The sequence below is a fragment of the Mirounga leonina genome, unplaced genomic scaffold (assembly GCF_011800145.1).
Source record: "Mirounga leonina isolate KUSES-001 unplaced genomic scaffold, KU_Mleo_1.0 Mir_127, whole genome shotgun sequence".
Classification (NCBI taxonomy): Eukaryota; Metazoa; Chordata; class Mammalia; order Carnivora; family Phocidae; genus Mirounga; species Mirounga leonina.
Window position 1 is genome coordinate 13,034,462 of NW_023270316.1, and position 24,429 is coordinate 13,058,890.

At 36.8% G+C, this 24,429-nt stretch overlaps 1 protein-coding gene across 1 annotated transcript in view; it reads right to left on the reverse strand.

Moving 5' to 3' along the window:
- The window catches only part of IPO5 (importin 5), a 44,062-nt gene that overhangs the window by 17,668 nt on the left and 1,965 nt on the right, over positions 1-24,429 (reverse strand). The window contains exons 2-13 of the mRNA XM_035003156.1: positions 20,081-20,161; positions 17,432-17,624; positions 14,354-14,456; positions 13,141-13,237; positions 12,788-12,892; positions 10,120-10,242; positions 9,909-10,029; positions 8,254-8,341; positions 6,119-6,225; positions 2,254-2,378; positions 2,073-2,162; positions 1,782-1,955 (exon numbers count right to left, since the gene is read on the reverse strand). Of these exons, the coding sequence (XP_034859047.1) occupies positions 1,782-1,955; positions 2,073-2,162; positions 2,254-2,378; positions 6,119-6,225; positions 8,254-8,341; positions 9,909-10,029; positions 10,120-10,242; positions 12,788-12,892; positions 13,141-13,237; positions 14,354-14,456; positions 17,432-17,624; positions 20,081-20,161 (1,407 nt within the window). The remainder of the gene's footprint in view (positions 1-1,781; positions 1,956-2,072; positions 2,163-2,253; positions 2,379-6,118; positions 6,226-8,253; positions 8,342-9,908; positions 10,030-10,119; positions 10,243-12,787; positions 12,893-13,140; positions 13,238-14,353; positions 14,457-17,431; positions 17,625-20,080; positions 20,162-24,429) is intronic.

Below are 24,429 nucleotides of genomic sequence, written 5' to 3' on the forward strand. Positions count from 1 at the left end.
TGTTCTCTGACCTGGCCGGTAACAAGCAGTGGGTATTTGCAGCTGGGCTGACGCTGTCACCTGGTAATACTATTTTATAATCCCTGTGGCTTCATATGAACACTTGGCCCAGCGAGTACTCCAGATTTTTTTCATTCCGCTCATCAACTCCTGCCACTCTCCACAGAGCTCTTCAACTTGGACTACCACTTCCTCCGCCCCTCTCAGAGGGTACCCTACTACCTTCTGCATCTGCTCCACATTTCAGGTCTTGAGCCTACCTCTGATCTCAGAGGAATGCCGTTCTTCCTCGGCTCCCCTCTCTTTGTACAGCTCTTGACCACATACCTTATCCTCTTCCCCATCCCATCTTAGCAATTCCTTCTTTTAGTCTTTAAAAATCTGACATGTTGCCCATCTGGGGTTAGGGGATGCAACAGAAACTTTCTTTACACTTCAACCCTCTACCCAAACCTACTTGTAAAGTCACGTTTGATCCATCTATTCCTGAATAACCAACTCATCTGCCTTCAACTTGGGTCTACTTCTTTTGTCTTCAGATTAACTCAAGTTCCTTTTTCATGTTCTTAGTCTGCTGTCATCTGACACTGAACACCCATCCTGTTTCAAACCCCTTTCTTTGCCTTCTGAGACACTGTATCTGTCTTCCACCCTGTTCTCCTTTAGAACAGGGCTAGGCAAACTGTCACTGGTTCACAATGAATTAATGTACAAGAATTGAGATTCTAGGGGTGCCTGGGTGGCTCAGTTGATTGAGTGTCTGACTCCTGGTTTTGGCTCAAGTCACGATCTCAGGGTCCTGGGATGGAGCCCAGCGTTGGGCTCCGCACTCAGTGGAGAGTCTGCTTGAGATTTTCTCTCTCCTTCTGCCCCTCCCCCATCTCAAATAAATCTTAAAAAAAAAAAAAGAAAAGAAAAAGAACCGAGTTTCTAATATCAGGCTTCACTTTTACAGCAACTTGACAGTAACTTTATGACTGTTAAATATAATAGCTAAAAAAAGGCTTTTATTTGTCCTTTTTATTCCTGTCATTTTTATAGCATTTTCATTGTATTTGACAACAAACTAAGCCTAAATCTTTACCTTTCTCACCTGCAACCTCTTTCTCACACACTGCTGTACTAAACATCATTCAGCCAATAGTTTTTAGGCTGCACCTCTTATTTAAGCTATAACTATAAACTTTCTTCTATCTGGATAGCCAGGCCTTGTTTGAAATCCAAAATATTTAAAGCAAAAAAGGTATTTTTTCTCATCTCTTTACTTCGGTCATCCAGGTGAGAAGAATAGTCAACATTTTTTACTACTTCTTTTTAAATTCAAACCAGCAGAAAGGAGAAATGACTTTTAGAATCCTCTTCCCCAATTTCCACCTAAGCTCTCTGAACAATAATCTTCTGAGTCTTGACTTAAACCTTCTCCCTTTTTGTTTACGCCTCACAATGCTACCATGCTAATTTCCTGCCATCACATTATCATGATTTCTTGCAGCAGTTAAGAACAAAATGGTTCTTCCAATTTACATAAATCAGAATTCAAAATAATTGCCTTCATTTCAAGGCACTTCAAATACTGATTTTACCTAACCTTTAGGCTCTATCATCTTCCCCAATTCCAATATTGGCCTATTCTCTCATCAAGACTGAATTACTTCAAATAGCTGAACCTAACTTTCTATTCTTTATGGCCATGCCAAAAAGTTTCTCTTTCTCCAGGTCTTACCCAACAAATGAACCTACGTTAATCTCTAGACAAGGAGCTGGAAGACCTAGAAACTTACCTCTTGAAGCTTAAGTACCATGATGGAATGCAGATGTTTCACCAGATTGTCTAAATATGGGATAAGTAGTGATTTGGGACAGTCCTCAGTGAAGTTAATAAGAGCGGCAGCGGCGTGGGCCTGCACTCGCTGATTGCCTTGGTCTTCCATTGTCTGCAGCAGGGCTGCAATCACCTGTGAAATGAAACAGATAAGCACACATTTTGAAATGCCACATTTCAAAGGATACACACAAAATGCCACCCCTCTTCTTAAAAGTCTGATTTGAGTGTTTGGGGCCTTGTTACTTACCTTCTCATGAAATTTCTTTTGGAAACCAGGTGCAAAATCTGTAGCCATCTGTCCCACGGCATTACAGGCTGCATACCTTACTCTTGGATGCTGGAATAGGTTACTTTGTATAAGTAAAGGCAATGGGTTCCCAAGGGAAACTATGGTAATAACTATGAGTCAGATATTTACTGGTACTTACAGGATCCTGAAGAAAAAGCAAAACAAAATTTACTATCTCATTTAAAATTCCTTCCATTTGCTGGTGGCATCCTTCACCAATGGCAGATAAGGCCATTAATCCTGCATGCCGGTATTTCCAGTCAGCTACAGAAAATAATTACACATGAACAATTACACAAGAGCAATTAACCAGTACAAACATGCACTCTGGTAGTCAGAAGCATAAAACAAAGTTTTCTTTATTTGGAAAAGACTATCAAAATATTTTTATACACTAATTAGAAAAATGAACAGAAAAAAGTGCCTGACAGGGACTATTTCATTAAAGTGACGACGGTTACATTACATGAGCATTTCTATTCTAAAAGTAGTTAAAAGGCAATATGGAAGCAAAGAGCTTATTAGTATTTATACCAACTACTGGAAATAAGGCCTTCCCCCTAAGATTCACCGTAAGCAACAAATATCTGGATTTTGTGTCACACACTGCTATTTACTGAATAAAGATTCACTGATCTCCATCCACAGTCACATTTTATTATTTTATTTATTTAAAGCAATTTCCACACCCAACATGGGGCTTGAACTCATAACCCCAAGATCAAGAGTTGCATGCTCTACTGGCTGAGCCAGCCAGGTGCCCCAGTCACATTTCTTTAAAGAGAAAAAAAAAAAAGCCATGGAGGAAAGATGCTTTTAAAGAATTTTTATTTAACAATATGGTAAATGACGACAGTTGAACTTTATTTGTATTCTATTACTAAAGGCTATGTGATTTTAGACTAATAGAATATTAGCTAAGCAATATTTATTTTACTGAACCTTCCCATCATATTCTAACATATAATTCCCTCTCATTTCTAAATATCTATATTTACTACATTATTGTTCCCTCTAAGGTGTTTCACCTAACTTGTGGCATGAAACAAGAGATATATAAATATAGAAAGCTAGTATCTGTGTAAAGCAATAGTTCTCAAAGTGGGGCCCAAGAACCCTGGGATTCTCTGAATCAAAATTATTCGCCTGATAATATTCTTTCACTCTCATTCTGAGGCTCCAGTGGAGTACTCCAAGGATTACAACACGTGTAAAATCCCACGAGACTGAATGAAGAAGCAGAAATAGGAGCTCAGCTAAGATATCTAAAAAAATGCGTAAGACATTCTTCTCACTAAACATGTTTTTGTTTTGGAGGAGTCATTCTTCATGAAAAATGTTATTTTTGTTAATGTGTAATGGGTTTATTATTGTTATCTTTAAGTGCATATTTTAAATGTTTGTTTTCATTTCTAATGGTATAAACATTAATATAACCCACATAAACAAAAGCACTCTGGGGTCTTCAGTAGTTTTAAGAGTGTAAAGGGGTCTTGAGAACAGAATGTTTGAGAACCGCTGGCATAAGGGTTAAGTTGTAGGAAAGGCTGAACTTAATTGTTCACTTTGGGGAGTCCAAAACCCACATAAAGATGAACTCTGTTGTGACTAATTCTACTTGAAAGAATTTCTGAAAAATTCCTAAATTTGCTGTTAATTATTAAAACCTTACTAAAATATTTACTTCTAATGTGTTTCAATTACTCAACAGACCAGTAAGCCAAAAATTTTCAACTGAGGAATAATCATCCTAGGAAACCGGTAAATAAGATGCTCATCTCGGGCGCCTGGGTGGCTCAGTCGTTAAGCATCTACTTCGGCTCAGGTCATGGTCCCAGGGTCCTGGGATCGAGTCCCACATCGGGCTCCCTGCTCGGTGGGAATCCTGCTTCTCCCTCTCCCACTCCCCTTGCTTCTGTTCCTGCTCTCACTATCTCTCTCTCTGTCAAATAAATAAATAAAATCTTAAAAAAAAAAAAAAAAAAGATGCTCATCTCTGCACACTGAATTTACTAATTTAAAGAAGAGATGCAATAAATACTAAAGATGTTCATATTTGGTTCAGGGAATAAAAAAAAGATATGCCTACATAACTCCCAACAGGCAGAGTTCCTGAAAGTATGTTCAGCAGAATGTGATGCTTTGGTATGGGGATTTGGAAATGGTTTTTCTCCTTTAAAATTTGCTTTTTATTATTTAAAGCAAAACCAGTAAAACTATCTTCAAAAATAAAGTGGGGCGCATGTTAAGTTACTAGGAGATACATAGTGTTTGCTGTTGCTGAAGCACTTTTTGCACACATGAAATACATCTCTGCATCATTTTTTCCTCTTTTACAGACGAGGAAATTAAGGTGCAAAAGGCTTGCTCAAAGCCATACAGTTAACAGTAACAAATCTTATTAAGAGTTCATTGCCATATATATAAAGCCTTAGGCATCCAGCTAGTAAGCTGTAGCAGAAATTTAAAAGCCAAATTCTTGAACTACAAATCATAATCACATCCACACTGATTTGAAGAATAGCGTGAGCCAAGGGTGAAACAGCAGCAGCTGGGTGACCTTGTGCAATCTTTTATGGTCTCTGGGCCACTTTCTTCATTTTAAAAATGGAAAAGCTAAATACGTTCTAGCAGCTCTTATAACTTAAGCAATCTTTGATGCTGTCTCCATCCCTTTGAGGGGGGGAAAAAAAAGTCAAGAAATTTAGGAGGGAAAAAAAGGGGAAGACAATTATTCAAGACCCAGATATACAATCACATCATTAAAAAGGGATAGTGGTTTTGGGCCATGCCTCTTCAGGAGAAGAATCTTATATAGAGTAAGAAAGAATTAGGTAAATTGCATAAGGCCTGTAGTTCTCAACGGTTCACTTCATTTGAAGCTGGTATTTTGTTACAACTCCGTTTTACTACTTAAAGATGCTGAATCAATGGTCTGACCCTCAAGTGTGTCTCTTGTATGTAATGTACCCTATAGATATAAATTATCTATACAAATAGGCCAGGATTTCTGTAGGAGAGTGTATGCCTTAGCATTATTTGTAATCAACAAAAACTATTAACATTTAATGGGGTATTGTAGAAGGCTCCGTGGTTGTTAAAAAAAATGAGGGGGAGCTATTATATGGTGATACGATACATCCTGGGGTAAAAGCTTAAAGTAAGTATGGTGTGTCCATATGGTATGTTCACGTTTTTTTTTTAAAAACTGCATGTATGCACAAAGGAGGTCAGAGAACAGTCTCAGAGACCTATGAACGGTGGCCATCTCTAAATCTTAAGTTAAAGGACTTTTAGTTTTTACATTTCTGTATTTGAATTTTTTAAAAAAGTTAAGCACCTTAACTCTGTAATTAAAAAGACGAAAATAAGGGGCTCCACTCAGTTGGTGGAGCATGTGACTCTTGATCTTGAGATTGCGAGCTGGCACTCCACACTGGGTGTAGAGATTACTTAAAAATAACATCTTAAAAAAAAAGGCAAAAATATAACATCTATACAACAATTTTCGATATTGATATAAATTACAGGTACAGAGACTGACAAATGACCAAATATTTGCTATGGAAACAATAGCAGAAATAGAGAAGTGGCTTTTCTTCTGATTATACATTTTTAAAAACAAAAGGTAGTAGATAAAGGAAGACGATATGACTCAAATATGCTAATATTTTATAAACATTAAATAAAGATGTCTTATTTAAAAATTAAAACCTAGATATTTCTGGCTAGGGAGAAAATCTATAGTTTTTCCTTGGAATTACAATTTTTTCCTATGCATCAAAGCCCATTCCAAAGAGGGAATCGAACATTTGCAGGAGTGAGGAAAAACATTCTTTAGCCTAAGACTGAATGGTTCCAAAAGAGGACTAAATAGGATTTTATCAGTAGAATATAAAAATTGGGCTCAACACAGGATACAAAAGGCGAAGAAAGATTAAGTCTAAGCGCCTGTCAGAGTTTGGGATTTAGAAAGCCACGCATTTGAGGGAGATCCGGCTTACGATTTTGGAGCATCTGCATGATGTGTTCCTTGATCATTGGCAGCACCAGCTTCCCACCAAGTCCACATGCCATTCGGTCCAGGGCGCTCTCCCCAGCAACCGCATTGCTGCACACAGACCAGAGAATGCATTCACCTCGGTCAACAGACGCAAGAACGGTGCACTGTACACATGTACATCTAAACACAGTATCACATTAAACTAAGGCTGAGAAAGACCAACTCAAGCAGTCTTCCGAATGTATGAAGTTATGGGTTAAAAGTCCAGAGTTAAAGGGGGAAGGCACGTAACATTTTCATGACTCATTCACCCCGGTGTAAGAAGTCCTATGTCTCAATCTTAATTTTCAAGACTTTGTTCTTTCTCTTCCTCTCCCTGCACACACCCCTCACTGGCTAACACTCAAGCTTTGATGCTTTCAAGACTCAGAGATACGAGCAGAGTGTTTGGGAGAGCCGTGTTATCTAATTTCCTGGACATACACCCTTCAAACTCAATGGACAAAACACAGAAAATTGAAAGCCATGCTGAGACCCTGGAGGATGTCTTCCTTGCTGTGAGCTTATTTACTTTTAAAGGGGTGCAAACTGCGTTGCCACAAATTATGTACAGGTGAAACTCGATTCCAGTGTTTTCACTGAAAACGGAAGAGACCTGGCCATAAGAGCCTTTTGCACTGTCTTGGAACCGCAACATTAGTAGCGAGTGTCTCACGTGCATGTGCATCATCTCAAACTGCCAGGAGGAGACTATAAAGAGGAAGCTGTAAATGATCTTTAGAATATATTCAAACGCATCTTGAAAATATACTTAAGACCTATTTACTCACAGATAAGAAAATTTTATTCATCTAGCCCAGAGAAAAATAGCTTCCTAAGTCATAAAAATTAAGTGCCTTGTACAGGGAAAATTAAAGGCCAGGGAGCAGCACATTATAGTAAGTGAACCAGGGAAAGGAAACCCAATCTGTGCGTGGTCTTCCCTTCAGCCCCATGAAGTAACTTCCAGTGAAGGATTACTTTCATATACTTCAAAATGGCATTTAAGCCAGAGTAGTCATTTTTAATAATGGGACTAAGCTGCAAAACACACTGTATATTCTGTAAGTCAAATGTCTTTAATTTTACCTAATACCTGTTATAGTAGCTTATACTGACTACCAGTCTTTCAGGGGAATACTTTTGGTTCTTTAAGAAAGGCAGTAGTATAATGCACTGGGAAGAGTAAGAGAAATGGCATTAAACCTCAGTCTATAAAACCTGGACAAATCACTCAAACCCCCTCTCCACTCCTGAATCTACCTAAGAATATACCTTCAGGACCACTGAAAGAATCCACGAAGATAAAAGAGCTCTGAAGTGCTGCGTCTCATACGCATGTAAGACAGAGGCCATCAACACCACTGGACAGTGATTTAGATTCTGGTGGAGTCTGCAATAGGAATCTCTGTACATGAGGGCCTCCCGAGTCTAAGTTAAAAAGTAGCTCCAGTGTCACCCTACCCTAGAGTACAAAGCTTGCCACCACTGTCTCCTCTCTAGTCTAAGGTTAACTTTTGCGAAATTGGGAATACAGGGCATTTTGCAGGGAACTGTGTGGAAACAACTATTATAAGTGAGGTCTATGCATATAAAGAAATTTTTCACAATAAAGCTTTTTTATACATATTTTAAGATACTCATACTAAAAAAATCTTGAAAATTTAGAGTAAAATGGAGTAGAAAAGGTATCTATTTTATTAAAAATAAATTATTTACAAAATTTGACACAGAAAGCCAAAGTGTCAGGTGTCTGGGTGGCTCAGTCAGTTAAGCGTCTGCTTTCAGCTCAGGTCGTGATCCCGGAGTCCCAGGATAGAGTCCTGCATTGGGCTCCCTGCTCATTGGAGAGTTTGCTTCTCCCTCTGACCCTCCCCTCTCTTGTGCTCTCTCTCTCAAATAAATAAAATCTTAAAAAACAAAAAAACAGTGAAAGAAAGCTAAGGTGTCCCAGTTTCCAAACTTAGAAGTCTAACTTTAGATTACAGAATACAGTGGTGAGAGACAGGCCCTAGAATCCCAAACTCTCGCTGCCACCCGAGCTCATGTCATTCCGCCAAGGGAGCCTCCAACAAAGTGTCTGGCATGCGCGATTACCTGTCAAAGTCATCATCTTCCAGCTCATCTGCATTTGCCCAGTCCTCATCCTCTTCAAGGTCAACCATCATTGCTAACATCTGAGGAACTAAAGCAAATCATCACTTCATACCTGCATACTGTGGCTTTTTAATTTTTATCAATATCACCATTTATTAACAAGAATTTTAAGAAGTAAAAAACAAAGGATTTACTTTGCCTCTAAGACAAAAATTATTTGCCTGTTCCCCCAACATCTGGTTTGTTAAATTTTAACCTTTTTGCCATATTTGCTTTAGATCTTGTTCTGTTTAAGAAGTAACATTAAAGATAAAAGTCAAACTTCCCAGATCCTATTATATGCTCTCCTTTACTCACCAGAGGTGAGCACTGCATAAAATCGATGCTTTTTATTCCCAAGTGTTTTTACACTTGAACTATAGATTTCTCTGTATACAAAACATAGTAATATATTAAGATTTTAATTTTTACACAATAAATGGTACCATACTACACATGTATCCTTTGGCAATTTGCTTTCTTCTCAACACACATGGATTTCAACTTAATTACTCCACAGCATTCTATTACATAAACACACTACCCTACGGATGGGACATTTTAGTTGTTTCTAATTTTCTCCCTATTACAAAATTTCCTTTGATGAGATTCCTAACCACATATCCTTGACAAGTTTGAGTTCAGGGCATGAAATTGTTATAGGTATCTTCAATATTACTAAGAAAGACTAACTGTTCTGCACAGTGGATGCATAAACGTGCACTGCTCCAGGAAGTTTGAAGACAGACCTGTCTTACTTCTCGACCATGTGTGAAATGCCCTGAAGCTATAGGAGGCCTCTGCTTCACACCTTCCACCAACACTTGATAACTGTTGAACTTTATGGCAACTCGATTCCACAACTGCACTGGTGTTTACTGACGCTGAGCAGCCCTTATTAGCTCCTTCTGATTCCTCCCTTGTGAATTCACTTTTAAAAATGAGGTGTTTAATCAACCCCAAATTGGTTTTTATAGGGTATCTGAGGTTGGGATATATTTTTGCCATGGAAATGACCTTTGGTCAATCATCTATCTTTTAAAGTCAGCTTTGTTTCCGTGTGAGTGGATCTGCTCATAGATCCCTCTGTTTCCTACGATCCATTTGTCTACACCTTTACCACCAACAATTTCTAAATCTTCATAGCTGAGAAGGCAAGATCTCCACTTTGCTTGTTAAAATTGTCTTCGCTACTTTGGGCCCTATGTTATTTTACATGAATTTTAGGATCAACATTATGACCAACTCTTTTGGGATTTTGACTGAAATTGTTTTTAGTTTATAGATTAATTTGAGGAGAACTGATATTTAGTTCTTCTATCAGTCTTTCAACATGTTACCCGATTTTCCCCATAAAAGTCTTCTACATCTTTTGATTTATTCCCATGTATCACAAGTCATGCCTACAACTGTGGGATTTCAGAATATCTGTGGCATAGCCACTGTGTTGGGTCCATGCACATAAATACGTAAAGAGATACATTTCTCCACATTCATCTGCCTGTAAAAGGACATTCATTATATTCTCAACAAATCTGAGCTTACACAATTCTCAGCAAGTTCATCCAACAATTTTTCCACTTTTAACACAAATTATTTAAAGACCTTTGACTTACTAGTCTGTGCAACGATGTTGGTATGTTTTCGTAACATGGCAGCTGCAGTCTCAGAGAGGGTCACAATGACTTCAAGGGCAAGCTGGCGCTGCATATTGTTGAGGCTGGTGTCTCCACACAACTACAGAGAAGATGTATTTGTATATAGTTAGTAGTGTAGATTATTCACTGAAAAGAATAAACAGAACATTTACCGAAATGCCGAATTTACCTTTAAACTTAGCTGTAAAGTAGCTTCTAAGTGAGGACGCAAATACTTTGGAACGGTATCCGCAATCTCAACAAGGGATTTTAGGACTGAATCATCATTCTGGTAGCATGAGTCATTCACAGCCTGGAAAAAATCAAAGAGAAAAGAAAAAAGGTCTACGTTCAAGAGTCACTTTATGGATGTGATGCCTCACTGTCAAAACATTAAGAGGCAGACAACAGAATATTATTATTGAAGAGTATTTTTCACTAAATAACTTATCAATCTACAGAACGCAAAATCTCATAGCCACATGTATACCTTCCTTTTGACTAATATTCACTAGAAACATACAAAGATTTAAATCTAAGTCAGAATTATAGTAACCAGCACAACAAACTTAAGGCTATCAAGGAATTCTTTTCATAACCAGAAGGAATCCCTTTCCTCTGTCCCTCCAATATCCGTATCTTTGTCTTTTTCAGACATGCAGTAAATACTAGACCCTATGATACATTTAAAGTGTCCAGGGACACCTGGGCCGCTCAGTCAGTTAAGTCTCCGCCTTTGGCTCAGGTCATGATCCCAGGGTCCTGGGATTGAGCCGCACATCAGGCTCCTTGCTCAGCGGGGAGCCTGCTTCTCCCTCTGCCTGCCGCTCACCCTGCTTGTGCTCTGACAAATAAATTAAAAAAAAAAAAGTGTCCATTATTACTCAATTTATTTCTCTTTGACATCAAGTTAGCTCACTGTGGTATTTAAGTGTACATTTTGCATCTACCATTGCCTATTTCAGAGTGACAACTCCTAGAAGTTTTGGCTAACATTTTAACTTACTTTAAATTCAGGGGAAGAAAAATCTGAGATTAGACTTAAGCAGTGAGTACCTCACAAAATTTTTAGGTAATAATCTACTAAAATGATATAATGGAAAAGTTCGTGTTTGTCACTGACCTAAACCATCTTTTCAGCTTGACAGCATAGGGAGAAAAGTTTCTACTAAATCCTGCAAAATTAACCTGAAACATGCAGAATTCACACAGGACTTTTCAGTCAAATCCTCTCTAACCCAGTGGTTCTCAACGGGGACACTATTTCTCCCAGATTTTTTGGTTGTCACAATGACCGAGGAAGGGCAAAAGTCAGGGTTCCTAGATGTCCCACATCTGTGATGCAAATGCTTCTGACGAACTCATATGACCTTACCATGCATCTCATATGATCGTAAAAGTCAGATACTTCTAAAAATGAAAAACTCATTTATAATGATCTGAACCTAAAACCCAACTCACAAATTATTTTTTGTCTGGTTTTAATGTACCAGGACTCCCCCCACCCCCAAATGTATATACTGTATATGTTAAAAAAAAAAAAAAAGAAGAAGATAGTAGGAAGAGAAAAATGAAGGGGGGATTCAGAGGGGGAGACGAACCATGAGAGACTATGGACTCTGAGAAACTGAGGGTTCTGGAGGGAAGGAGGGTGGGGGGATGGGTTAGCCTGGTGATGGGTATTAAAGAGGGCACGTTTTAAATGGAGCTCTGGGTGTTATACGCAAACAATGAATCATGGAACACTACATCAAAACTAATGATGTAATGTATGGTGGTTAACATAACATAATAAAATAAAATTAAAAAAAAACAAACAAACTGCACAAAGCACGCACACATGCACACGTGCACACACACACACTCATTGGGGGCGGGGGGGGGGAGGAGAGAATGAACACATACTTTGTTTTGTCCAGATCTTTACCATTTCTGGAAATCAAATCATCAATACTAACAGCATTCCTGGTGTTTGCCTTGCCAATGATATCTATCAGTCCACATGTTTAGCTACCGTGTTTGTATAAGTCACTTAAAAATCACCTAGTCTATGTCTTTCGTTGTAGTCATGCCCTACCATTTATAAATTGAAAAGCATGCCATTTTACGGTTTAGTTCTTTCTTTTTATTTCTTCTTTGTGTTAACTTAGGGCAATATATTTTTATTTTTAAAACTTGTATGTGTACATAAGCATGTTACCCACGCACTTCAAAATAGAATATGCAGTTATTACAAAATAGGGGTCTAACAAGTTGCTCTAACTTACCCAATCTTATTTTACTTTCTGAATGAGGCAGAAGGTAACCTTAAAATAATAACACCCTTTGGATTCAATAGTGACAATTAACCAAAAACTAGTCACTTCATAGTATAAACCATTACAAGACCTGGGTTTAAGAGTAAGGACTGCTGTCCAATTTGGGTTTGAATCATGTATCCATCACCTACCAACACTGTGATCTTGGGCAAGTTTCTTATCCCACCCTCTTTAGTTTCTCCTTATGTAAAATGGGCATTACATTTTATAGGTTATTTGGTTGATTCTAAGGCAACAACCTATGTGATTACATATTCAATAATAGCCATAAATTGCTTTCATCATTTATGTTATAGAAAAATTTTGAAACCCTAAATATTTTAAGAGACTAAGAGTCTATGAAGGGCAAGAGATCTAAGTTCAATGGGGACAGAGATTTGCATGTTTTGGGCACTGCTGAATCCCTGGCATCCAATGCCAGCACACAGTAGGCAACAGATATACTGAATAAATGAATGCACTGGAAAACTCTGATGAGCCTTTAAACTACAGAAAACCAATAAACATATAATTATCACTTATTTTATACTGTTTCCTTACCTGTAAGAATCCGGGTAACAAGTCTGCAAAATGTTTGAATAGAGCAACGTTATGCTCATTTGCAAGTATAAATGCAGCTGTTGCTCTAGCAGATAATGTCCTGATCTAAAATGAAGACAGTAAAATAAGTCAAATATGAGAAATTTCTCCCATCCAAGTACTAATCAGGCCCAATTTCTGATGGATGCAGGTTCAAGATTTCTTAAGATGAAAATTTTCTTCATCAGTAAAACTAGTATTTATATTTTAAAGTATTAAAACCAAAGACAATCTCCAAAATACATATACTTTTTTCACAAGTTAAATGTTATATTAAATTAGGTGTTAATATTAATGGCATTAAAATTATTTACCGATGGATGTTCCTGATCTTGCATACACTGAACTAACATCCGTTTGATAACGTCTAAATAGTGCTGCTGTTGGTTCCCAAAAATTCCAGGAAAATTCCTAAAAAAGATCCAAAATGACATCATATTTTAGTAAAGCGTCAGCTAGAACATCTAATGCTCTAATCTAACCTTAAACATCAGCCTGACCCAAGTGTGCATTAACCTTGAAGGCTGAACATCATCTACCCATCCTCCAAGCAATCCTCTTTTGGGGTTGGGCAAATGCAACAAACAGAGCAGAGAGGATTAGGCTGGGAGCAGGGGCAATCCAGGTGCGCGCACACATTACTCAGCAGCCAATCCCAGCCCCATGCTTTATCCTTATCACTGTCTCCTTAGGAAGGTGACCTGGAGTGCAAGATGGGACAAAAGCAAGTACAAGGTTTCAGATGGTAGCTGCAGTAACCGTACTGCCTGACAATCTGCTCCTAGGCTCGGTCAGTGATCCAGATCGTCCAAATTCTGCTTTACTTTAAATGTGGTTAACAATTACACTGAATACTTTCAATTAATTCATTCTCTACTCTGGATTACCAATATAGGTATGATACATCTGACAACTGAAGTAGAAAATGGTGTAATATCTACCCTTATCCTCTTTTGATACTCAAGGTAGATCTCATTTTTAAAAGTATACAATCTTGAAAAGTTATAAATCCAATTATATTTTTACTGTAGAACTGTATAACATGGACAAAATTTTTCTTAGTGCAGATAATTGTAATTCTAAACTTAGACCATTTGCTTATAAATATACAGGAGTTTATTAAAATACTGTATTTTTATAAAGTTTAGTTATAAAAGACCCAGAAAACAATGGGGATTCACCAGCCTTTTCTCTCTTCAAAATTTCATCATTCAAGTGGCTTTTTAAAAGATATATTTATATTTACTACTGTGTCAATCTCCAAATAAAGGAGAAGAAACTGTCTTTCATGGAATCATAAAAGACCAAGGAAAGAAAAAAATTGCAGAGGACCCTTGTATACAAAAAAGGATTATAAAATAAAATTAAAAGCTTTGTGTTTTTTCAATTTTACTTCCAACACAAATACAAAGCTCATCTAAAGGCCTTATTTAAGTCTAAAAAGTCAGACTAAAACAAATCAATTAAAATGTGCTTTGCACATTCATGACATTCAATTTTTCAGGAAAATAAGATCAATGAATGTACCAGAAAATGTGAAGGGCAGCTTCCCGCAGTCCCATATTTTGAGAGCTCACTGAATCAAAAAGGAACTTCAAACCTTCAGGCCACTGGTTGTTGCCATCCTCATCTAAAAGTAAAGAAATCCAGGCACAAAGTGTGTAAATCAAAACTTCAAAAAAATGAAGGGCGAATCTTTTCATTTCATAAGCCTCAAAGTAGGTAGTAGTAGGAAATGTCACATGCTCTATATTTTTAAAAAATCCTAATAAAATTAGATTCTTTACCCATAAACATGGCAATCTAATCTTGTAAAAAGGAACTGTGCTTTTGGATTACATAAGCACAGATTATTGGCAGTGGTTATTTCTAAGGAATAGCATTTGGAGAAAAGGCAGCACTATGACTATTTGATTGGTTAAATCTTTTATTTATACTATTGCTATTAAAGAGTTTTTTAAGATTTTATTTATTTTTGCGAGAGAGTGGGGGGGGGCAGAGGGAGAAGCAGACACCCTGCTGAGCAGGGAGCCCAATGTGGGACTTGATCCCAGAATCCTGGGATCATGACCTGAGCCGCAGGCAGACGCTTAACCAACTGAGCCACCCAGGCGCCCTTGTGGGTTTTTTTGTTTTAAGATTTTATTTATTTATATATACTATTGCTATTAAAGAGTTTAAAAAGTAGGCAAAGTTAGTATTTGGTATCAAGGTCTTGAAGCCAAAACACTGTAAATATGCCTTCAAACTGGAGAAGACCCAGGAGTGGGAATCCTAGGACCCAGAGCAGTACTCATGCTACTAAGGTGTTTATTTTTAAACAAGATTTTAAAATAAAGAATTTTTGTGGTACTTTGTAATAAAAATGAGCGACCACACAAATATGTACCAGTTAAAAGACTCAACAATCATATTGGCACAATTTTAAGAGTTGTAGAAATTACAGATGAGTTATGTATGCACTTTTTCTTTTAAAAAAATTTCCCTCCATATTTGCTGAACTTTTCTGAAATGACAAATGTGCTACTCAGCTGACATTAAAAAAAAAATACCCTAATCAGTCCCTTTAAACATAAAGATCGTACTTGGGGGTCAAGGGGAATGAAAGCTCTATTAAAAAAAAAAAAAAATCTATGGAGAGAGCACTTTGAAACATTTTGGAAACCTTTCCATTATTATGATTTTGAATTAGATGTCACCTATAAAAACCTTATCTGCACACTTAAAAAAACGTGAAAAGAGATTTTCTAGGCTACCTAAAAATTCAAATTTAAAGGCTTCAGTGGGTTTTGAACTTAAAGTAAAAAATTTAACGTACAGGAATATTTTTAAGAATTGGTGGATATCAGTCAACTGACTTGAACAAGAATTTTGGCATTATTGGTAGTGGAGATTAAAAAATTAGGGTCATACCCTAATACCCAACAATTGCACTACTAGGTATTTATCCAAAGGATACAAAAAAGTGGATTCAAAGGGGCATGTGCACCCCAACATTTATAGCAGCACTATCAACAGTAGCCAAATTATGGAAAGAGCCCAAATATCCACTGACTGATGAATGGATAAAGATGTGGTACACACACACACTGTAGTATTACTCAGCCATCAAAAAGAACAAAATCTTGCCACTTGCAATGAAATGGATGGAGCTACAGTGTATTATGCTAAGTGAAGTAAGTCAGAGAGAGAAATACCGTATGATTTCACTCATATGTGGAATTTAAGAAATAAAACAGATGAACACAAGAGAAAGGAAGGAAAAATTAGATAAAAACAGAGAAGGAGGCAAACCATAGAGACTCTTAGCTATAGAGAACAAACTGAGGGTTGCTGGAGGGGAGGTGGGCTGGGTATAGGCTAGATGGGTGATGGGTATTAAGGAGAGCACTTGTTGTGATGAGCACTAGGTGTTGTATTTAAGTGATGAATCACTAAATTTACTCCTGAAACCAATACTACATTATATGTTAACTAAGTATTAAATTAAAAAAAAAATTAGTGTCATGATTAACTAATAAGCACACCAACAATATTCTCCCATTTAGCCCTTATCTTAGTGAGCCATCCTTTTCAACCTTTAAAAATGCTGCCTAATATGAACTCAGTTAAAAATCATATCTATGAATGGGGTGGCTGGGTGGTGCAGTCGGTTAAGCATCTCTTGGTTTCAGCTCAGGTTGTGAAATTGAGCCCTGTGCTGGGCATGTCCATGCTCAGCGCGGAGTCTGCTTAAGATTCTCTCTCCCCTCTCCCTTTGCCCCCCCTCCCCAACTCTCTAATAAATAAATCTTTTTTTTTTTTTTAAGATTTTATTTATTTATTTGAGAGAGAGAGATACAGCAAGAAGGAACACAAGCAGGGGGAGTGGGAGAGGGAGAAGCAGGCTTCCTGCGGAGCGGGGAGCCTGATGCGGGGCTCGATCCCAGGACTCTGGGATCATGACCTGAGCCGAAGGCAGACGCTTAACGGCTGAGCCCCCAGGTGCCCCTAAATAAATCTTTTAAAAAAAAAAAAAATCATATCTGAATCTGTCAAAAAAAATAACAAAGCATATTCAATTACTTAGTATTTTTTAGTGTGACCAAAAAGGGTCTTGATGGTTGGTAAAATGCATTTTTAGTGATTTTCCTTTTATTTCATTGTTTAAAAATATTTTGGGGGTATTTCATAAAGTATATCGTATAGTGGTATAATAGCCTATGTGCATGATTTACTAATACACAAATGTAACAGCAAGAGCTCCTGGAGTCCACTGATTTTTACTTCTGTTGGCAAGTTTAATCTACAAGGTAGGTTGTAAATTACACTGGGCCTTCAAAACTTTACAGATTAAGGAGGAAATAACACTGGCAATTTTTAAGCAAACTACAAAATTATTTCTCCATACAGATGTTCTGAAGACCAACAGGTAGGTGTTATGACTATACTCCACAAACATCTGTCATTTTTGGCTCTAAATGCAGAATCCATAATCACTCTCAATTCGAACAGAATAAATGGTACTCAGGTACTTGCGAATCTTCCTTTGAGAAGACTCCACTTAAAAAAAGGATATACTCATTTTCTTCTATAACATAATAATGAACGTATCTGCATACACACCTATTAAATTCCTGGCCAGCTCTGCAGCAATATCACAAATTTTTTTCCTCATGCTAGACTGGGTTTCCATTTGAATAATCATCAGTAGTTCACTCTTGATGGCCGTCTGAACATCAGAAGGAAGAGTTGGATAGACTTCATCAAATGCAGAGGACAAAAGACGTCTTAGGAGAACAGCAGCCATTTGTCTAGCCTATAAATGGATAACGTGGTTAATAACTTGGTGTCTTACAAGAGAAAAAAATTTCCAACAAACTACATTCACTCTACCATTGATGTATTTTACTATTCTATTTTTACAATTCATTTCAAAAGCACTTAGATTTTTTTTTAAATAGGTAAAATACAGAAAACTCTACCACATTAGCCTACTGTATAGAAAATGCTACCCCAAAGCTATTTTTTGTTCACAGCTAAGGAAAAACCTCTGAACACATCAGATTACAAATAGGAAACATCTTAGCAATGATGAAACTGTCTTTAATTTCTATTTTTAATACATTCTTTAAAGAAAAAGAAATTAATATAAACTGCAACCCTTAGAATGCTCTTTTCCTACTCCTCCATCTGGCTCTCATTCTAGTGTACCTAATCTTACTCCCAGCCTGGCCTATCTCGCTGTATCACAGCCCTTTCATTAGCCTCTTAGATAACATGCTATCAAATCCATTTATCTTTATGCTTCATTCGAGCAAACAAATATTACAAGTTTCTAATGCCTAAAAGTGCTAATCAATCTCAATGTGTATACTTATCCCATTTAAAAATCTGTACAATATATTTAAGTTTGGCATTTTCTGTATAATATTCCCTTAGATTACCCAAAGACAAATACCGTTCTAAAATTTTATCATATTAAATCAATAGGCCATTGAAACTATTAAACCCAATTTTTCATGTTTTCTTTCATTTCCGGGCTGCAGCAACTCATTATCACTATAATCAGTATGGGACTGTGACCAAAAAAAAGGAGTTAAGCTACACAAATAAAACGTGCCAATTTTTTCTCAAGTCACTTTTCAATGAATCTTTTTATTTGAATTACTTTTGGCAAAGAGCAAACTTTTAAAGAAATCTTTAATGCTCTAGAAAGGATTCAAAATGGTTAAAATCCCTGTAAAAGTAGTTCAAGTTTATGCAGTTCTCACACTTACATTGACAACTATGAAGCCACAATCAAGATCCTGAGGCTAGTTCACAATCATCTAATTCCTAAATCAAATCAAGATTTAAAAAGGGTTCAATATAGGTTTTTTAAAATAAAATTCGATAGTTTTTAGTAGTATTTATTCTTGGCTTTAAAATTTGTTTCATAGTGGGTGTGCCTGGGTGGCTAAGTTGGTTAAGTGTCTGCCTTCGGCTCAGGTGTGATCCCAGGGTCCTGGGATCGAACCCCATATTGGGCTCAGTGGGGAGTCTGCTTCTTCCTCTCCCTCTGCCCCTTTCCCCTGCTCATTCCCTCTCTCTCGTGAGTTCTCTCTCTCTCTCAAATAAATAATACCTTAAAAAAAAATCTGTGTCATAACTAACTTGATTCAATCTTCCATAATTAAAATAGCCAACTGTTTTTAGAGATTTAACTTATGTTTGTTCTTCATATTTGACTCATTTTGAATTAAAGAATACAAAGGTGAAGAAGCGCCTTCTGTCATCTATTTTTAAAAACTGGGGCACTTTTATACTGTTTTTTAAGCATTACCAAAGAATTTCAAATTGCCAATTTAAACTAATTGACCACAAGAAGTCAAGTGTAATACTATGTGGAAGTTTAGTGTGACTCCATTTCCATCATGTTTTAATATTAGTAAAGAAGTCTCACTATACAAATCCCCCCCCCCTTTTAAATTATCTTTATGCCCAATGTGGGGCTTGAACTCATGATCCCAAGAACAATAGTTGTATGCTCTATCAACTGAGCCGGCCAGGCTTCCCTCACTTTACAAATTCTCAATTCCATGTTTCGGAGGTGGGATTGGTTTTCTAGACTTGGGATATTTTGACAAATTTTCCAAAATAAAGAAAACATTCACTTAACATTTAATATATATAAGGATATTACTTTTGGGAAGAAATAAAATCCACTAAATGCATAGAAAAGCGATAAGAAACAATAAATGTGAATTTGGCATAGTAACAAGGTCATTTGCTAAAAACCATGATTTATAAAGGATTCAACAAAGGATTCTCTTTGTTCCTAAACATCTTTAGCATATATTCTTCACTACTTAGAGACGACTATAAAGCATAAAAATTTTAAAGACAGAATACATATTTTCTCAGAAACATTTGGCAACACATTACAACACGGAATGAATTAATTTCCTCCCTTAGAATGAATTGTTTCAAGGAAGAAAATTTTTTTTATAGCTACAGAAATCACTTAAATTTAATAAAATTTTATGTAATTATTTGAAAACCATTAACTTAAATATCCTGGACACATCACCTGACACAGAAAAAAGAAATTTCATTCTTAATACAGGGTACTCAAAAAAACTGCAACTGCAAAATAGCTTTTAGCAAATACTAAGTTCAAAGTTCTGGTAACGTCTATGCAGTAAATAACAGTTCTCATTACCCACACGGACCACCATCTAATACCCAACTTGTTTTGTAATAATGTCATATTCTCAAATACTAAATTAGTACCTCCTCAGCAGCTGTTGTATTTCTGATGGCTTGTAAGAGAAATGTGATCTTTGACTGGCCTGGGATATTCTCATAGGTTTCCTATAGGAGAAAGAAAAACGTTTAAGGTTAGAATATATTAAAAAAACGTCATGAGCACATGAGTGAAAAGAAATGAAACGAAGACTGGGCAAGGTCCATGCATGAGAAATCATGTAATCTAGGTCTGTTGGTAAAATTTCCCCCTGTGACACAAAATACACTTCAGCTGGTTAGGAAAGTATGTCCAGAGAGTGACTTTCAAGCTCCCTTCCACCTTTAGCTCTCAGGTTTTTCTAATGTATGTGCACATTTTCCCAACTTTTGCTTCTTTTATGAACAAAACTCAAGGTGAAAGAGGGCCAAAAAATTCTTAAATGTGACCTGAGCTACCATGCTGTAAAGTAAGTGCTCACCTAATATCCCTTTACATCATGGAAAACTACTTATCTTGTCAACATTTTCTAGATCAGATGATGTAGAATTGGTTCAAGTTACCACTACTTACAACCACCACAGACATATCTCAGATGAAGTAAATCCAAGAAAGGGAAAGAAGGTATTCAAATTCTTTATGCTACTTTTTCTTTCAAGCACGGATTATACTAAAACTTATATACATAAATAAATGAATATGGCCAGGAGACTTAAATCTAGGTTTTGTGAGTCAGGGCACTTCTTTCCTTCTCCATGAATAATGTAAAATGAGAACAAATTGGTTAACAATAAAAAGTTGACACTAATCCAAATATGGATTGTCAGGTGCACTTATACCAATTCTAACAAGAGTAGTCTTTTACTGTGGAAAATACATCATTCTTTGAAATACACTTGGAATTGTTTTCCCCAAGAAGACATTTACCTTGTCTGCTAAGAGCTACCACCCTTGTAACTACTTGGTTTCTCTGGACAGGAGCGACAAGGACAAGGGAGGGAACAAAGGGTCTCCCTGAATCCACATCTACCTTATTATAACTTTTATTAAGTGCTCTGTGGCATCCCTGAAATATTGACAGATAAGGAAATAAAGGCTCAGAAGTGAAATGACCTGCCCAAGGTCACATACAATAAGCAGTAGAAAGAACTCTGGTTTTCTGAGGCCAGCTGTACTCAAAATCTCCTTAGCACTGAACGCTCTTTCTGGGTTTCACTCCTGGGATCTGTCTGACTCCACCAACCAACCAGTTCTATTTATACAGTGCTACACAGTTCTCAAACTTCTCAAACATATCTCAATCCGAATACATGTGGGGGAAAGGAGAATTCAAAATCTTCCGACAACCTCAAGTTCTTCTCAAGTACATAAGCACACAGGAACACAATGATGCAGAAAACTGTGACAAGCATTTACAGCTGAGGAGAGAAGATGGTCTGGATTCATGTAGACAGAAATGAGGTAATTTATGTAGAGAGATTCATAAGATGATTGCAAAAATGGATATGTACCTTGAGGTTTCTCACTTAATCTTTATGAATGCGACTGAAAGATGGGTTATGGCCTTTTCATTTAAACAGTCTCTCACAGGACATAAAAATGCCTTTTTATTCTTTGTACCTATCTTAGATGCTATAAATGTTTAACACTTTCATTTCCAGTGGTCTAAATCAAGTTTCAGAAAAAAAATTCCTTACTAGGATATCACTCTCAGAAAACCTTGCCCAGCTGGGACTGTAAGTTTGACAGTTCTACTATGCTAATTCTAGTAGACACTTACAAACATTAAGTCAAATACTGAACTCTATTCCATAAAGAATTAAAAGTCAATGGAGAAAGAGTTTAGTTATGAGTGACATCTGATTCCTGAGAGAGGGTTCTCCCCATTTGTTATGTTCCACTGTGGCAATCCAGATATTGTATTACATTTACACCGTAACACTGGTCAAGGATAATAGTTTGGCAAAAAGAACAGCCTTAAAATCAAGTTATTAGCCTAAATAGACTGAGTTCCACCAAAACAGGGATGGTATCTCTTTCTCCTCGTATTCCCAGCACATTGGAGTGCAGCAAATACAAAGAACACATATATAAAGACTATATAAAAATATAAAGACTCTTTCTAAGAATATTCCTAGCACCAGGCCAGGCAGGTTCAGTGAATGTTGCCAGTGTCACGGCAAATAGAATTTCAACTCCATTTGATTTCACCATGCGCAATCACACAATGTAAAGCAGATTTCACCTCCCCCTTTCCTGCCCACAAAGAAGAAATGCTAATAAGTACTTACTTCACTCATTTCATAAATATTTATCATGAGCCTACCTTGCATATGAAGAGGGGACAAGTTTTACCTAGTAAACACCCTGGTTCCTCAAAAATCAAGTACATTTTTCAATGTTACCTTCCTCCAATTAAAATCTCATTAATGAAGTTCTGTATTAGAATCAATGAAAAACAAAGTCAATGGAAAAAATAAGAATGTAAAATCCATGCATATGATTAATAAAATACTTAAGCTTATATCATAAAAATGTCTAGTCATGAATGCCATGGACATTCAACTTTGTATTACCTGTCAACTACTTACTCAATTGTTTATTCATGTTATTGTATTTTGAGACTTAGGGAATTGAAATCATTTCTTCAAGCATCAGAAACATTTTTTGTAAAGTTAAAGAGAAAAAATCCTTGAAGATTTAACAGAAATAAAATATAAAGCCCACCACATTGTTTATACAATGGAAGTTTTAAAAACTTTTAAAAGTTTTGAAGAACTTTAATGTTTTCAATATATTACAATAAAAGTCTTCTACTGTACTTGATTTCACATGTGAATATAAAAGAAGTCACCTTACTCGACAGTTTGGTATCTGTGTCAATTAAGTATTTAAAAAAATTTTTTTTTTAAGATTTTTTTTTTTATTTATCTGACAGAGAGAGACACAGCGAGAGAGGGAACACAAGCAGGGGGAGTGGGAGAGGGAGAAGCAGGCTCCCCGCAGAGCAGGGAGCGGGATGCGGGGCTCTATCCCAGGACCCTGGGATCATGCCCTGAGCCGAAGGCAGATGCTTAACGCCTGAGCCAGGCGCCCTCAATTAAGTATTTTTATTTTGACGGAGTAAATTACAAAGATATTTACTGACCTTTTGCCAATTCTTTAGTTAAAAAAAATTTATTTGCTATTTCAGACAGTAATACTCCATTTAATTTAGTTTGATTACTTATAAACAGCTCATTTCATAAGGCAAAAAAAGGGGTATTAAAATATCATTATATGCAGCTATTTATTTTTCAAATAATATTTTGCTTTCTTAAGCAGCTCTATTTACAGTCCAGCTTTGTGTTATATGAGACCAGGAAACTTCCCCTCTAACATTTACCTTTTTTGGTGTCAAATTAAGAATATTCTGGGGCACCTGGGTGGCTCAGTCATTAAGGTCTGCCTTCGGCTCAGGTCATGTTCCCAGGGTCCTGGGATCGAGCCCCGCATCGGGCTCCCTGCTCAGCGGGAAGCCTGCTTCTCCCTCTCCCACTCCCCCTGCTTGTGTTCCCTCTCTCGCTGTGTCTCTCTCTGTCAAATACATAAATAAAATCTTAAAAAAAAAAGAATATTCTATTTTATAATACCTAATTTACATATTAATATGTTTCCGATATATACAAAGAAAGTAAAAATGTACTACCTGAATGATAGGAATAGAGACTAACAGCAAAGTTGATCCTTGAGCAACATGGGTTTGAACTGTGCGGGTCCACTTATATATGGATTTTTTATGAATACAGTACAGTACTGGAATGTCTCTTCTCTGCTTTTGATTTTCTTAACATTTTTTCTCTAGCTTAGTTTGCTGTAAAAATATAGTATATAATATGCATAACATACAATATATGTGTTAATTGGCTGTTTATGTTATTGGTAAGACTTCCAGTCAACAGGAGGCTATTAGTTAAGTTTTCGGGGAGTCGGGGGTGTGGGGGCTGGTGTCCCTGACCTCTGAGTTGTTCAATGGTCAACTGTACTTTTCAATTGTTCTTTATGAGAAAATGTGCTGAATGCTCCTAACTATCCCCAAAGTGATGGAAGTGATAAAAGATTTACAACAGGCACCAATTGGAATTCAAGCTGAACCAGACACTGGTATTTAGTTCAATAGAAAAGAGATTCCCCACTAGGCTTGACAATAGAGACTTAAGCAACTGGAGGGAAGAGGGAGAATTAAACTCGCTTACTAATTACAATGCTGTTCTGCTTTGTAATACATGGCAATTTCTATTATGGGTTGGGATTAAGAACTTATTTTGGTGAAAAATTACCTCCAGAGTTAGCAAAATGCATTAAAGTGTTTTTATAGGCATCATCACATCCCTCTGACAGGAGTGCAAACTGATGC